This window comes from Danio rerio, chromosome 1 (assembly GCF_052040795.2).
Source record: "Danio rerio strain M-AB ecotype USA chromosome 1, GRCz13ab, whole genome shotgun sequence".
NCBI classification, from domain to species: Eukaryota; Metazoa; Chordata; class Actinopteri; order Cypriniformes; family Danionidae; genus Danio; species Danio rerio.
The window spans coordinates 12,766,403-12,781,279 of record NC_141021.1 but is presented as its reverse complement, the minus strand read 5'-3'; the positions used below and the strand labels follow the sequence as shown (position 1 = coordinate 12,781,279).

Here is a 14,877-nt window from a genome sequence, read left to right as displayed (position 1 = left end):
AAATTAAAACACAATTCTGTCTGGATTTATGCCTTTGATGATAGTCAGTCAATAAAACTGGTTCATGTAACCTGCTGATAAATTTCACCCCTATGTTGTAATTTTGTCCTTGTTGTGCTAAAAAGATTCCTGTATGAGCTGTGAGGAGAAAAAACGTTTCTCAAACAGGCCCGTAGCCAGCCTGATGATAGGGTTGGTTCTTTTTTTCTCAAAATGTGGACCTTCTTGCAGTTATTAGTCTCATTTTCTATTTATTCATGATATTTAACTGCATTTTAGTGACATTTGAAGCACTATTTTCAGCTGGATTAGCTTGTCAGACGGTCATCATAACGACACTTTTTAATGTACCAAAATATTTTCTAAAGATTTTGAATAAAGAAAAAATAATAAGTACTTATTTTTAAAATACAAATTTATTAGATCATATATCATTAGACAGAAAAAAATAGAAATCTGTTTAAGTTTAAAAAAATAAATAAAAAACTGTAGCCTATTGTCATTTATTAGGCAAATAACGAACTGGCCAGCACATTCAACTTTCCACACTCAAAATTTAAGCTTCGTAACTTGAGCTTGATGATTTTTCTAGCCTCTCTTGTAAAAAAAAAAAAAAAAAAAAAAAAAAAAAATTATTTGATTGAAAATTCATGGATAACAACAATAGTCAAATTAGTTTTCAAATTATTTTTAAAATGGCCTGCGTTTGGTGCTTCACACCTTTTTATCTGTCATTTGTATTTCAAGAATAAGATCCATGATTTAGAATAAAAGTTACTAGTAAAATGTTTTCTCTATTTAAAAACAATACAGTAATGAAAGATGACTTTACTTACATCCGATTGTATGTTTTCTTGCACAACTCCATGTCAAAATCATAAAAAAATAATAGTTAGCACTGGCCAAAACTGATAAATTAAAGTCACACTGATGTGACAGTCAACAGATAATTCCGCTTGGTCTTAAAGCCTTTTTCAATGGGTTATTTTCACAATTTATGATGGAGTAGCAGACAAAATAGGACAAGTGAGCTTATGTAAGGGACAAATGCTGGACTTTTGTCACTTCAACCCGCATCGCCCTGAAAGAAAATCATAATGGGAGTCCAATGAAGTAACATATTTTAAAACTGACTTCTCATTGAACCAATGCAATTAAACCAAAGTTCAACACGATTATTTTAAACTACTTTCTGACAAAAACACTATAAAAGCTTACATTTTCTAAAAAGAGATTTGCAAACTTTTCCCATTCAGTGTGACCAGAGCATAAATGACTCTGTCTGATTGGGGGCGCATGGCACCGTGTTTCTGAAGCTTTTTCTTTTCCACGTGCTCCCCATGAAAAATAATACAGGCTGTAGGCTGCAGAGCGCGGACCAATCAGCGCCGAGCAGGGCGGAGCGGCTGGGACGCCGAATTCAACTTCAAATTCAGCCCTGTACAAATGACTATTCCAGAGAAGAGAAAACTCGAGCGGCTCAGTCAAAGCCTTTTAAAAAAAGTGGCATTATACATAGATCCGACAAAGCTTTTAATTGCCTCACAGGAACATTATTGCATGTTTTCATCTTCGGTCCAAGCAGCAGGTGTTCGGTGACCGCCACACAGCTCAGTTTTCTTCGATTGCTAAGTTCATTCAGACAGACAAGACCGCAAGAATAGGTGAGGACTTTAATTTCACTTTCCAAAGTAAAGATTTAAACAGATTTAAAGTGTAACCAAGCTTTAATAATGAGAAACCTCTAATACGAAGCTCATTATGAAGACGGGCGTAACGTTACCTATAAACATTGGAATTGTGATCCGGTTATCAATGATTTTCTTGACGTTGAGTTTCAGTACAGATCTAGGACATTATTTGTCCATATATGTTACCAAGGTAGAAATATTGCGAAAGTGGTCTTGTCCCACTTTTTAAATAATCACTACTATATTCACAGTACAGTTGTTTAGTTCGATGTTGAACTACTCTTCAGAGTCGGATCTTTTTGCCGAGCACACAGCGCTGTAATTCGATTCCCGGAGTGATTCTTAAGAGTCGGTTCATTTTAGTGAATGAAATATGGACATCGCAAACAGTGTGGTTGATTTTTCCATCTAGTGAGTCAAAACACTTGTTCTAATTTGACTTGTTTATTTATTGTTACTGTGTTTGCCTTTCGTCTTTGACATATTCTAAACAAAATGCGACAATAAAGCATTTTGGGTTTGTTTTGTATTGTATTTAGATAAGTTTCTAAAAAGTCATCACTGAGGATAGCCTACATCATCCTCTTTTTAGAGTTGCTTAGCATGGTGTGCATCAGACTTGATGGGTTATTTACAAAAGGATTATGATTAAATCATATTACACTGTAATTAGCATACTCATGACGCCTGCTTTTCCGTTCACAGGTGTTATAGCATCTACTCGTTTATGAAGGATTTGTTCTGGATGTTCATCACTTGTGTGATTCTTTTACGCCCTGGCTAACCTGTTGGATACATAAAGTCTTCTGGGTGACATTATCATATTTTCCCGCGGTCTGTTCCAGATGGATAAAGGCAGATTTAGCGAGCACCGATATGGATTGTAAGGGATTCTTCAAGAGTCGCTGAATGACGTGGAAATGCTCGAAATGATCGGGTAGATAAATCCGACTGCGAACACGTCAAAACAACGCGGATTTACAGGAGATATTGGCGCTCTAAGCGGATAAATTAAATCCGGTACACTCAAACGTATTAATACTTAACTGGAATCAATACTGAAACATCATGAGCCGCCTCGGGACACAGAAGAGCGGCTCGCGCGCAGCGGACGGAGGTTTGCGGAGCGTGCTGGTAATTTTAGAGTGGTGCACGCCAGAGACTTGGTCTTTTTGGTTTGAAGGCATCGTTTCATTCAGTACTAAATGCGTGGATGAATGTGAGGGTTTGCAGAAAGCCGTGAGACATGAAAGTAAAGCGGCCGGGAAAGTCGCGGACTCGGTGCTGAACTCTCCCGCGTGTGGGATGAATGAGAATCGCCTCGTAAATGCGGTGAAGCAGAGCGCGCACTTTCCTCTTTCCTCTCTAACCTCCACATCTGCCGCGAGTAAAGATTTCAGCTTTAACGGGGGTCAGAGCACTCTCACCAAGGGCAAAGTTAAAGGGATTATTAACCGCCAAGGAAATACAGCGAAGGCGATGACGGGGAAAGCGAGGTGCGGGATGTGGGCTTGGATTTTTGCCCTTGTGTTCCTTTGGAATACCCACATGTTGCGCGCTCAAGGTAAGTTTCGGCTTGTGCATCGTAAAAACCAGTTTGCGTGCACTTTCATTTTTCATTCAGTGCTTGAAACGTTATTTGAACAGTTGTATTGATGGAGTTTACCTATTTTTATTCCCATGTATTATAATGAGAGCATTTGCATGTATAAAACTCTGAAGTGAGTGGTAATTGTTATTTAAACTTGTGGTAAATGTTAACATTCTTAAGGGTACATTTAAAGGTTAACACTTAAGAGTTCCAGGGATCCAGAAAAAAGGGGCTACAGTATATAGACATGATGAGACGAGGATGGAGGGAAAGGAAAAGAGGCAAGTATAGAAAGATACAGAGGGAGAGAGAAAAAAAATAGGGGCACACAGAAGGAGAGAAGATCAGACAGAGTCAGGGACATGGGAGAAGGAGAGGGGTGGGCGATCGTGCCCGTGTGTCTCAACAAAAGCGGTAAAGGTCATATGCTGTCAACACGCACATTTTCTCAGGTCACACACACGTCGTATTGACTGAACATCAAACTGACAAGTAGAGGGAGCAGGACGCATGAATTTTCAAGGTGCAGGCGTGTGAAAGAGAAAGGGTGTGAAGGAAAGGACACTGACACACTCTGAGATTCAGAATTATGATTCAGAGCAGAATTCAGTTAAGCCTTTACTGGAATCGGCTTCATCAGGCTGTAGACTGCATGCAGTGCCAGCTGGGTCGCTTTGGTACCCGGCAGGCTGTTTTTCTAGAGGAGGGGGGTGGTGTGTTACTGATTGAATTAGGAGGTTTTAAAGCAGAGCACAGATTTTTGCGTGCCACGCGTGGGAGCATCTCAGTGTTAAAAAAGGCAGCAAGATTAAAAGATTCAAAAGTATGATTGTATTGCAAGCAACGTCTCACCATATTAAACGCATTTGGCATGGAGATGCCGTGGGCTTTTCAGTGTTGCTGCTGTGAAATTCATCTCTTTCTTTTGGAGGTAGCATTAATGCAAACGCATGAATGCATTCGACTCAAAACAGTTACAAGAACACCCACTCCTGTGACTTTTCCTCAGCTTTGGTGGCTGGCACTTTTTCCTCTCTCGCTTTCTCTGCTTGCTTGCAGACTCAGCTTTCTCCCTGAGTTAATGTCAAGGTCTTGCTATGGCTTTGGATGTGGCCCAAACCCTAACCTTAAGGAGGTCAGAAGGTTATTGATCACACCCCATCAGGAAAATGGCAGAAAACAGAGATCCTGCTTTGTCATGCATGGGACGAGTTCAAACCCTAATCGAATTTAAAATCCACATTTTGTCCAGACTTTGAGTCTGTCATCTTTTGAAGAAATTGAACATTTGCTATTCAGAAGTTATATTTAGAATCAGAGCCACTTGCGAGAAAAAGTCCAACGTAAGCTCAACTTCTAAATCACTGTCAAGGTCTGCTCATGGAAAGAATTTAGAGCCTATTATAGAGAAGGTGGAAACCATTAATATGATATTCGCAGCAAGTGCGAAGCAGCATTTCAGCATGAAATAACACTCATTTGAAGGTTAACATAAAGGGTTTTTGTGAGCGTTGCCTTTTTATGTCAAGATCTGTTGATCTGAGAGCAGAATTCAGACTGTAATGAAAAACCTGCAAGAATTATTAAGAGGATTATAACCATCACAAAAAATCTGAAGCATTTAGTCTGCAATAAATAGCTGTTTTATTCAATAAATCTTGCTGTGATTTCAACCATTTACTAATAAGATGCTCAAAATCTTGGGAATTTGTTGAATTAAAGTTGTGAGGAGCTTTTTTGGATATTTGCTATTCAAGGCAATGGAATACGAGCATTATGAATTCTTGTTATGAACCTGCTAATACAAGGCAGGCCCCTCTCCCTTAAAAATAAGTCATGTAAGATTCAGGGTGCTGTTACCACAACCAAAATAAAGAAAGCCAATTGCATATCGGCCCAAAAAATATTAAAAACGTTTTTAAAAAAATCACGCAATGTCTGCAGAAGTCGTTAATGACAAGCAGACCTTTTCACTGTGTGTACTGCGGGTCAGTCCCGCTTGTCACCAAGGTAGGTGATACTCAGACATACACACTAATGAATTGTATAGTTGGCAGTTCACTTGCGTTATTTGGTAGGATTGCATTCACATCAGAAGTGAACTGTACCAGAGTTTGCATGAACCGTGTCTAGACCACCTCTTTTGTGGTTGGGCTATGTAATTTGGGGGAAATATCTAATTGCTACTTTTTTATTTGTTTCTTTTTTTGCTAGATATTGCGGTTTCGATTTGATTTGTGATTCAATTTTGTTGTCATTCTTCAGCAAAGCTTCTTATTGCTAAAATGCAGTGAGTGTAAGTTAAAAAAGGATCTGAAAATATATAAACTTTTATTCAAATTTGTTTTGAAATATTCAGAAATGAAAAGGTCATTTCTCTCTAGGGCAAACAGTAAACGCAAATAAATTGACTTTACCTTTCAGTAAACAAGTTGAACTTAAATTAAGGAGATAGCGTAGCTTATTAAAAACAAAGATCACACTTTATTTTAATGGTCTGTTTGTTGAATTTAAGTTACATTGCATCTCCATGCCAGCTAATTCTCATTATAATATAAGTAGACTGTTAGGTTGGGGTTAGGCTTAGTGTGAGTTGACGTACTTGCAAAGTTTCCTATAGTCAGTTAAATGTCTGTTGAAGGAGCAGTATCAACAGATATTATGCAGACAGTCTATTAATACTCAAATGGACCATCAAAATAAAGGGTTACCAGAACAAAAAAATAATAATGATAAAAAAACAACACTAACATGGCTGAAACAACTCTGAAATTGTACTTTGCTGTTGCTTGCTTCCAGATCTAGTGTCACTGGGAGTACTTTTAGTTGACTTTTTAGCAAGACACTCCTCATACAGCCGCCTGTGGTTCCTTTTTAGGTGCTGGTTGTTGTATTTCCTCGTGCTGTGGCAACAATTCTTACAAATAACCTGTTTTTGTTCAGTATCTGCAACTTTGAAACCAAAATATTCCCATATTACAGATGTCCTGATTTTCTTTGATATTTTATCTATTAATGCTTTTGAAGCAGCAAATGTTTTCATCCCACTTTCCTGTTTGTTTGTTTTTTTTTTATTGTTGGTGTTCTGTGTAGTTTGGTTGCACAATTCTGATTGGGCAGAACTAAAGTGTGCTCACTCAATTGGCAAGTAAGACTGTCACACACAGACGGCAGTCACACATTTGCTTTGGGCAAGGGAAATTAGGTAATACAAATATATTTCATATCAAAGCCTCTTGCAATTAACTTTTTGAAGCGTTTCACACTGGCTAAAGGTACCATACTCTGAAATCAAATGAATCCGGGTACAGACCAAAGGTACTAGTGTGAAAGCACCCATAGTTCATGAAGAGCTCCTCTACATGCAGCATTCACCAACAGGTGTCTTTCTTTGTGAGTTTTTCTCTAATTCTAAGCTGTTTTTAAAAATACTTTAGTCCCAAAAGCTGAAACTTTGGAGAACTGTCACTCTCCGTCCCCAGTTATTTTGCTGCGCTCCCTGTATTTATGACTCTTGCCAGGCATGTCAGTCGCTGAGTGGCTTTCTGTGTGTATGCGCTCAATGCACGTCAGTGATGAATGTTTGCATTCGAACGCACTGACATCTTGATGCGCCACCAAGGTCCCTCAGAGAATCAGATGAAGAAGAGAAGTGCAGGAGAGATGGGATGAGAGGAGATGTGGGCTGAAACAAGCAGAGAGAAGGTGCAGATGCTAAAGAGGAGTGGAGCGTGAAAAGGAGGAAGCAGTGCAGAAAGAAGAAAGGGGAAGGATGGATGGGATGGTAGTTTTGGATAAGTAGATCTCTACGGAGGCATCTCTTTACCCCGCTCTTCCTTTGCATCCATCACAAAAGACAGGCTTAGGGTCACTGGGATGTCTATCAAATCAAAAATGGAAGAAAAGCTTGTGCGTTAGCTAAACTAGGGGGAAAGAAAGTGGTGCGAGAAGGCAATGATGGAGGGAGGCAAAATGCAGGGAAACTGAGAGAGAGAGAGAGAGTGTAGGCATGATAGAATGAAATCGAGATTGATGGGATTGCTTGTCTGTGTGCGCGCGCAGCCGTGTGTGCGGGTCCTGGCAGGGTCGGCACGGCATGAAAACTGCTCCTTGTGTCTAAAGCCTCTCTCTGTGCCGCTCTGGTCAGATGGGCTTTTGATCCCGGATGACAAACTCCTGCAGGGGCTGAATAAGAACTGCTCAGAATTACACCCAGTGCCACACTCCAGTACGTACTGCACCCTTCCTACATTCCCCATGCCATGCTCCCACTGGCACACGCAAACACAACAATGCCTCCAACTCCTAATGAAACACAGTTACCATAAATATTCAAACAAGCGCTTCAGTCTACCACCAGGCTCTTTGTTTATCAAGTCATTGTAAACCAAGTGGTGTTTATTAAAGAAAGCTATAGCTATTTTTGGAAAAAGTGGAAATTCAAAAGAAACACAGCATGCAACTCACACAGTAATGCACCATTCATGCTATGCTATGCTGAGGGATACCTGAAATTGGGATTGTAAGATTGTGACCTGTATTACCAGCCTGATCTCATGAGGAAACGTAACTATTTTACGTTTCGTCAGTTTAGTGGCGATTTCATACAAAAAAGTTCAGTCCGTTGAAACCTCACCCCTAAACCCAACTGTCATTGCGGGATAAGCAAATCATAATAAATTGTGCGAATACGAATTAGCCACTAAATCAAAAAGGTACCAATGTGCCACGAGATAGCGCTGGTATTACATGTTTAGTAGGGGTGTGAAGCTGCACTGGTCTCATGGTTCAGTCCGATTACAATTATTGCACACGTGTTTAGCCTCCCTCGACATTCTATGCTACCACAACAAATGACGTCAGAAAACTAAGTATATCATACCGATCATGTTCTGTTACTAAACTAATAACGAATTGCCTTCTTTTGCATCACAATGCAATATAATAATGATTCATTTGAATTTGGGGTTTTAGGCAACCATCAACGTTTTTCTCAGAGGACAGCAAGCTGACAAAACATTGCTGTGACTCTGATACAAGTTTCATTATGGAGAAAATCAAAAAGCACTGCCGTGTTTTTGGAAAAATTGCGTGCAACTTCATTGGAAACAACTTGCGCATGGAATAGACGCAATATGTGAATGGCCACCATCATTTGCGATCTCCAGTTGTTGATCTTCTTGCACAGACATGCTGAATTGACCTGATTTGTTGACAAATTCCTTGGCTGTTCGTGAGTCTTTCACTGGACCTTGTTTTCTTTGCAAAGAAATTTCAGTTTTTTACTCATTTTGCTAGCTTGAGGATAAAATTGTGGCACTCAAGTGACCGAAATGTAACCAAGAGAACAAGGTCATTTTTTCAAAATAAAAGGATGTTCAGACTCAAGAAATACATAAAACGGAAGTAATTAATGATTTCTTGTGCGGCCAGATACCAATTGATCCATGGACTGGTACCGGTCCATGGCCTGGGGACCACTGATCTATAGGCATGTGCAAGTACTTAAAGATTACATTCAAAACAACTGTGGCATACTACTACATATGTTCAGGGATGTTTAGTCTTTCTTTATAAAGAAACTGCCAGCAATCAAATTTGGTGTTTTCTGACCTTTTTTGCTGATCCATATGAGTGGACTGTTTTGATAACATTATCATTGGTACTTCTCTAAAAAAGCTTAGCTTTTCAAGTAATTTTTGTTTAGTATTGTTTTTTTAAATGTTTTTTTTAAATGTTTTTCTCTGGTTTTTATATTCTTTCTGAACAACTAAAAAAATAAATTGCATTAGCTTCTCTATTGGCTGGCACGGTGGTGCAGTGGGTAGCGATGTCACCTCACAGCAAGAAGGGTGCTGGTTCGAGCCCCCGATGGGTCAATTGAGATTTCTGTTTGCATGTTCTGCCCTCGTTTGAGTGGGTTTCTTCCTGGTGCTCCCGTTTTCCCCACAGTCCAAAGACATGTGCTATAGGTTAATTGGGAAAGCTAAATTGTATGTGTGTATGTCCTGGTCCTCCAGGTTGGGGGTTGAGCATTGAGACCTACCTCGTAAAAAATGAGATGTTACTAAATAAAATATATGCTAAATATCCAATTTGATATAAACGACCCTGGGAGTAAGTAGCTTCTCTATTGTTTTTTCAAAGGAAGACACTTCACTTACCTTCAAATGGATATGAATGTGCATTATATGCAAACTAACATGCAAAGTAGGTGACATTCTTCCATGGAAGTCTTTTGGAATGTTGAGTTTTTTAAAGATATTTTGGAAAGATAGTGCTATTGGTTTTCATAAAAACAAACACAAATGTATGCGAATGGCAGTTGTCTTTTTTTTTTAGGTCGTAGTGGGTGTGACCAAAAAAGTTTGGGAACCAGTGGGCCAAACTAAAAGACTGCATATGTTTTCATCCTAATTTACATCTAGCTTGTCTGGGGCCTCTGTTCCTCTGGCCATTTAACTTCTTTTACCATGTGTCTCTCCACATTTCTCACATTGACATCTTAAAGTATTTCGAAGTGGCTTGTTGTGAGACAGCGTGCGTGTTTACGCATGAGTGCAACATTAGTATGTGGCCCCAAAAGCTATTGTGGCTTCTTTGTTTGCTTGTATGGTCCGCTTTTAGACCCGTCCCTCCCCCTGCCGTGACCCAGACTGTGTCATTAACCGCAGCTTTTGTACCTCTTTTATTCCAAAGTGGCCAAATGAGTATAGATCTCTTAATTTCAGTGGCAAACGAGTGACTTGATTGGTTTATTGCTAACTAAGTTTCATTATAGTAATCATCTTGAAAGATTAGGAAAGAATAACTTTGATAGTTTGCCGACAGGTGGTCTATTACGAACAACAATATAACTGCTTGTGTTCACGGCGATGAATTAAAGAGCTTTGAGGAAATGCTCGGCAATAAACACTTGGGTTTAATTCGCTCTGCCTGTCTGAACACATCTGCCTTCCTCACTTAAGTATTATCTGGCGATCATTACATGCACAAGACATGCTCGACGTCCACCCCCTCTCTTTCTCTCTGTCAAAAACCGAAGGTTAGCAAGTTTATTGGCGTGAAAGTAATGAATCTTATTTTGGATCTGATCAAAGCCTGACAATGTATGAGGATGCTCTGAACTGTTTTGATTGAAATTTACATGTGAAACCCTTTCTTTAATACCCTCCAGTTCTTTTCCTTTCTATAAATCGGTTTCAGCTGTTTCTTCTTTCTTTCTCTTTATCTTTGTGGTGTTGTTGATGCCTGTAGCATTGACTTTGAGTCAATGCATTGGCGTTTGGACAGAGGTCTTTCCGTCGCTGCTAATCAGCTTTTACACCAATATATTTTTTGTACGCATTCATAAATGATGAGATTAACGCTTCTTTGTTATCAAGTATTACATGTTCAAGTGCCTACTTTGCCTATGAATAGAAGTGGCACCTCTGCAATGTGCACCATTCATTGGCTTCTGGAAGCCCAGAAGGCCTTGTTTCATATTATGCGGGATTGTACAAGTGCCACATTAACATCTTTTCAATTTCTGCTAGTCATCAAGTGAGTTTATCAGTTATGCAGGATTAGTCTGCGAGAACTACTGTAGTTTATTATCTGAATTGGAATTATTTCAATGACACGCACTACTTGAACTGGAAGCTCATTAATTAAAAATTCATTAAAAGAAATTTAGGGCAAACTGACATGTCGGTTTACACAGTCAGCTAAAAGCTGATGAGCAAATGAAGTGTTTTTATCGTCGCATTTCACAGAATCAAGTCCTCTGGTGATTGGGATGGGAGAGGCCTGTAAATATTAGCTCCAAATATGAAGAAATGAGACTGTTGCTTTATTTGACTATGATGAAATGTGACCCGGGCTCATTTCTAAAAGATGAGTTTTGCTCAGGCTTTTTAAAGCCGTGGACCTACCATGCCATAACCAGCATCAAAGTTTACTCGCTTAATTGAAAGAGATTCACGATTTCACAGTTGCTCACAGATGAAAGTGTTTACAGAGCCGCCGCACGACACGGCCGACACAGCCAATAACAAAGTACCCAATGATAAACACATCCTTTTATGATTAAAAAGAAGTCAGCACAATTCTGATCAATATTTCAGTAGTTACAATTCCTATTACTGGCGTCAGAGGTTTTAGCTGCAGTGCTGACAGTAAATCAGTTGTTTTCTCAGTAATTGGTCACATGGAAGTCCAAGCTCTGATTCATAACTGAACTGCCTTGCTTGCTGCCTACATACAGTGTTGTGAAGTGTTTTCCCCCTTCTGATTTCTATTTTTCATGTTTGTCATACTATAATGCTTCAGATCATCTAACTAATTTTAATATTAGTCAAAGATGCACAAGTAAACGCGTCATGCATGTTTTCAAATAAAAGTTTATATTAGGGGAAAACACAATCCAATACTATACCCTGTGTGATATACCCCCTGAACCTAAAAACTGGTCGGGGCACACTTAGCAGCAACAACTGCAATCAAGCGTTAAGGTGATAAGGAGTCTGTCACAGTGCTGTGGAGGAATTTTGGCCCAATCATCTTTGCAGAGTTGTTGTAATTCAGCCACATTGGAGGGTTTTTAAGCATGAACTGCTTTTTTTTAAGGTCATGCCACAACATCTCAATTAGATTCAGGTCAGGACTTTGTCTAGGCCATTCCAAAGTCTTCATTTTGTTTTTCTTCAGCTCATCTGAAGTAGACTTGCTGTTTCGCTTTGGATCATTGGTCTGCTGCGGAACCCAAGTTTGTTTTGGCTACTAACAGATGGCCGGACATTCTCCTTCAGGATATTTTGATATTCTCTATCAGGATGTTTTCTGGCAATACTGAGATAAGCCTTTGTTTTTATTTGCTCAGCAGTGGATTTCGTCTTAGACCTTTGCCATGCAAGCCATTTTTGCCGTCTCTTTCTTATGGTGGAGTCATGAACACTCAACTGTGGCAAGTTAAGTCTGCAGTTTTTTGGATGTTGTTGTGGGGTCTTTTGTGACCACTTGGATGAGTGGTTTTTGTTCTCCTGGGGTAATTTTGGACAGCCGGCCACTTCTGGGAAGGTTCTCCACTGTTCCATGTTGTTGGAATTTGTAGATAATGGCACTCACTGTGCTTGGCTGCAGTCTTTAGAAATGGCTTTATAACCTTTTCCAGACTGGTAGATATGAATAATTTTCTTTCTCATTTGTTTTTGAACTTTTTTGGCTTTCAGTATGATGTCTAGCTTTCGAGGATCTTTTGGTCTACTTCACATTCTCAGGCTGATCCTATTTAAGTGATTTCTGCAAACAGGTGTGGCAGTAATCAGGCCTGGATGTGGCTTGTGAAATTTAATTAACTTGTTATAAACCAGAGTTTAATTGTTTTGACAGCAAAGGTTAACACTTTTTTTTCACACATGGCTATATGGTTTTGGATTTTGTTTTCCCTTATTAAAAATCTTCATTTAAAATCTGCCTGATGTATTTACTTACGTACGTATTTACTTACTGTAGTTATCTTTGACTAATATTTAAATTTGTTTGATGATCTGAAAAGTGCAGCAAACATGCCAAAAATAAAAAATCAGTATGGGTAAACCCTTTCGCACACCAATGCACACAAATTGTGTCAACTTGACTGATTGATTTCAGTTGAGTTTGTACTGTTGTTTTAGACTGAAATCAGATCAGAAATAAAAGAGACCTTTTCAAATGGGTGCTCTGGTTTCCCACACAGTCAAAAGACATGTGCTATAGGCAAATTGAATAAACTAAACTGGCCGTAGTGTATGTGTGTATGGATGTTTCCCAGAACTGGGTTACAGCTGGAAGGGCATCAGCTGTGTAAAGCATTTGCTGGATATGTTGGCGGTTCATTCCTTTGTGGTGACCACTGATGAATAAATGGACTAAGCTGAAGGAAACTGAATGAATGAATGAATGAATGAATGTACGTCATTATCAATATGGACCCTTTAGAAATGGAACCACCCCAGTGGCTGCTTGTTAACCTTTATTTCTGAATGTGTAAATAAAATGATTATGCATTGTAAAAAGAAAGTATTTCAAGTGTTTCTTGAATTGATCATTTCATTTTGCCCAAACTTGTATATAATGAATTTTACAATATATATATTTGCAGACTTAATATAACACCATTAGTTCAATTATGAGATTTTTTTGCTCCTTTTAATGGGCATTTTTACAGTGTGTTATGTTTAATTATAATCAACATTTCTCACTTTACACTCCAGTTTTTTATTTCTCCCCCACCCCCCACTGAGCTTGGCATAATGCATTATCTTTTGGGTTTATCTTTTCTCCGCAGGATGCAGGCAACTTTGAATTTGGCTACAAAACAAAGTAGGAGGCATACTATTGGCTTTGGAATAGAGCACCAGTTACATTACTGTTGTAATTTCCTATGAGAACTTAGGAAACTAGTTATTAAAGGTTGTGTTTGCATATAACATAGCTCAGTTTTCTGTCCTTGTGCACTCTCAGAAATAAAGGTACACGAGCTGTCACTGGGGTGGTACCTTTTCAAAATGTACACATTTGTACTTAAGCGGTCCATATTGGTACTTCAAAAGTATATATTAGTACCTAAGAATTTTATGAGGAACACTTTTGTACTTTTTGGGTACTAATGTGTACCCTTGGGGTATTAATGTGGACCTTTTAGGCACAAATTTGTTTCTCCATTGCCTATGGCCGATAGACATCACGATGCTGAGCTCGATTCGCGATCCTTCGCCCCACCCCCGTCACAGCAGTAACCCTCTCACGAAAACCACACACAGGCCTTGTTTACACTAATATGTCTTAGTTTTAAAATGTTATTTTAGAACAAATACGATTCACATGCACACTGGCGTTTCAGCAGTCACGGGTGCTTTGAGCACAAAACCCCAGAGAGCAGTGCACGTCGGGCAGTTTATCAAGAATGTAATTTGTGTGTAACTTATCTTTATTTATTTATCATTTGGTTTTGAGTAAAACAAAGACCATGCAGGTCAGGTAGTTGAAACGGAAGGCTACAAATAATGAGTTCATTATGGATTAATTAATTATTCATAATTAATTTACCTTCACCTACAATGACGATGCTTTTGATGTTTCACATAAGACATTGTACGATGTCAAATCTATATATTTAACATTGCTTTCTATATTTATCAATAGTTTAGTTAAAGCTAACAATTAAACTAATTGACATTTGCATGGATTCGTTTTATTGTTAATAAGCTGTTTTATTGTCATCTTTCTATGCTTGATTTTGGTAGGTTGTACTTTTTCTCTCAGTACATTCTGACATAATTATTTGATACTATAACTAGCAGTAAAAATGATCTGTTAATGTGCCACTGAGGCTACAACAAGCTGTCACAAATCATTAAAGACAATCACCATATTTGTTGTTGAACAGAATTGCGTTTAAACTTTATTTCTCTGTCTCTTCTGTCGGCACATTGTCAGTGTTCTCTGCTTTGTGTATGTATTGAATGCATGAGTTAATGGATGTGGGAGTCACACATTACTACATTACATTAGTATTGCTACAGCAGACCGCTGGTTAAACCAGATTATTGCAAGTCCTTAAAATTGTTTATT

At 38.7% G+C, this 14,877-nt stretch overlaps 1 protein-coding gene across 18 annotated transcripts in view; it reads left to right on the top strand.

The window, feature by feature from the left end:
• Nucleotides 1-14,877, top strand: part of sdk1b (sidekick cell adhesion molecule 1b) — a 456,411-nt gene that overhangs the window by 84,376 nt on the left and 357,158 nt on the right. For 4 of the 18 annotated variants that reach the window (NM_001443427.1, XM_087235707.1, XM_087235706.1 and 1 more), the window contains exons 1-2: nt 1,443-1,664; nt 2,397-3,255. The exons of 11 other annotated variants lie outside the window; for them this stretch is intronic. In NM_001443427.1, the coding sequence (NP_001430356.1) occupies nt 2,760-3,255 (496 nt within the window). In that variant the 5' untranslated portion in view covers nt 1,443-1,664; nt 2,397-2,759. Of the gene's footprint in view, nt 1-1,442; nt 1,665-2,036; nt 2,103-2,396; nt 3,256-14,877 lie in introns of those variants that run through there. 3 more of the 18 variants (NM_001443430.1, XM_087235704.1, NM_001443428.1) reach the window with 2 other exon arrangements.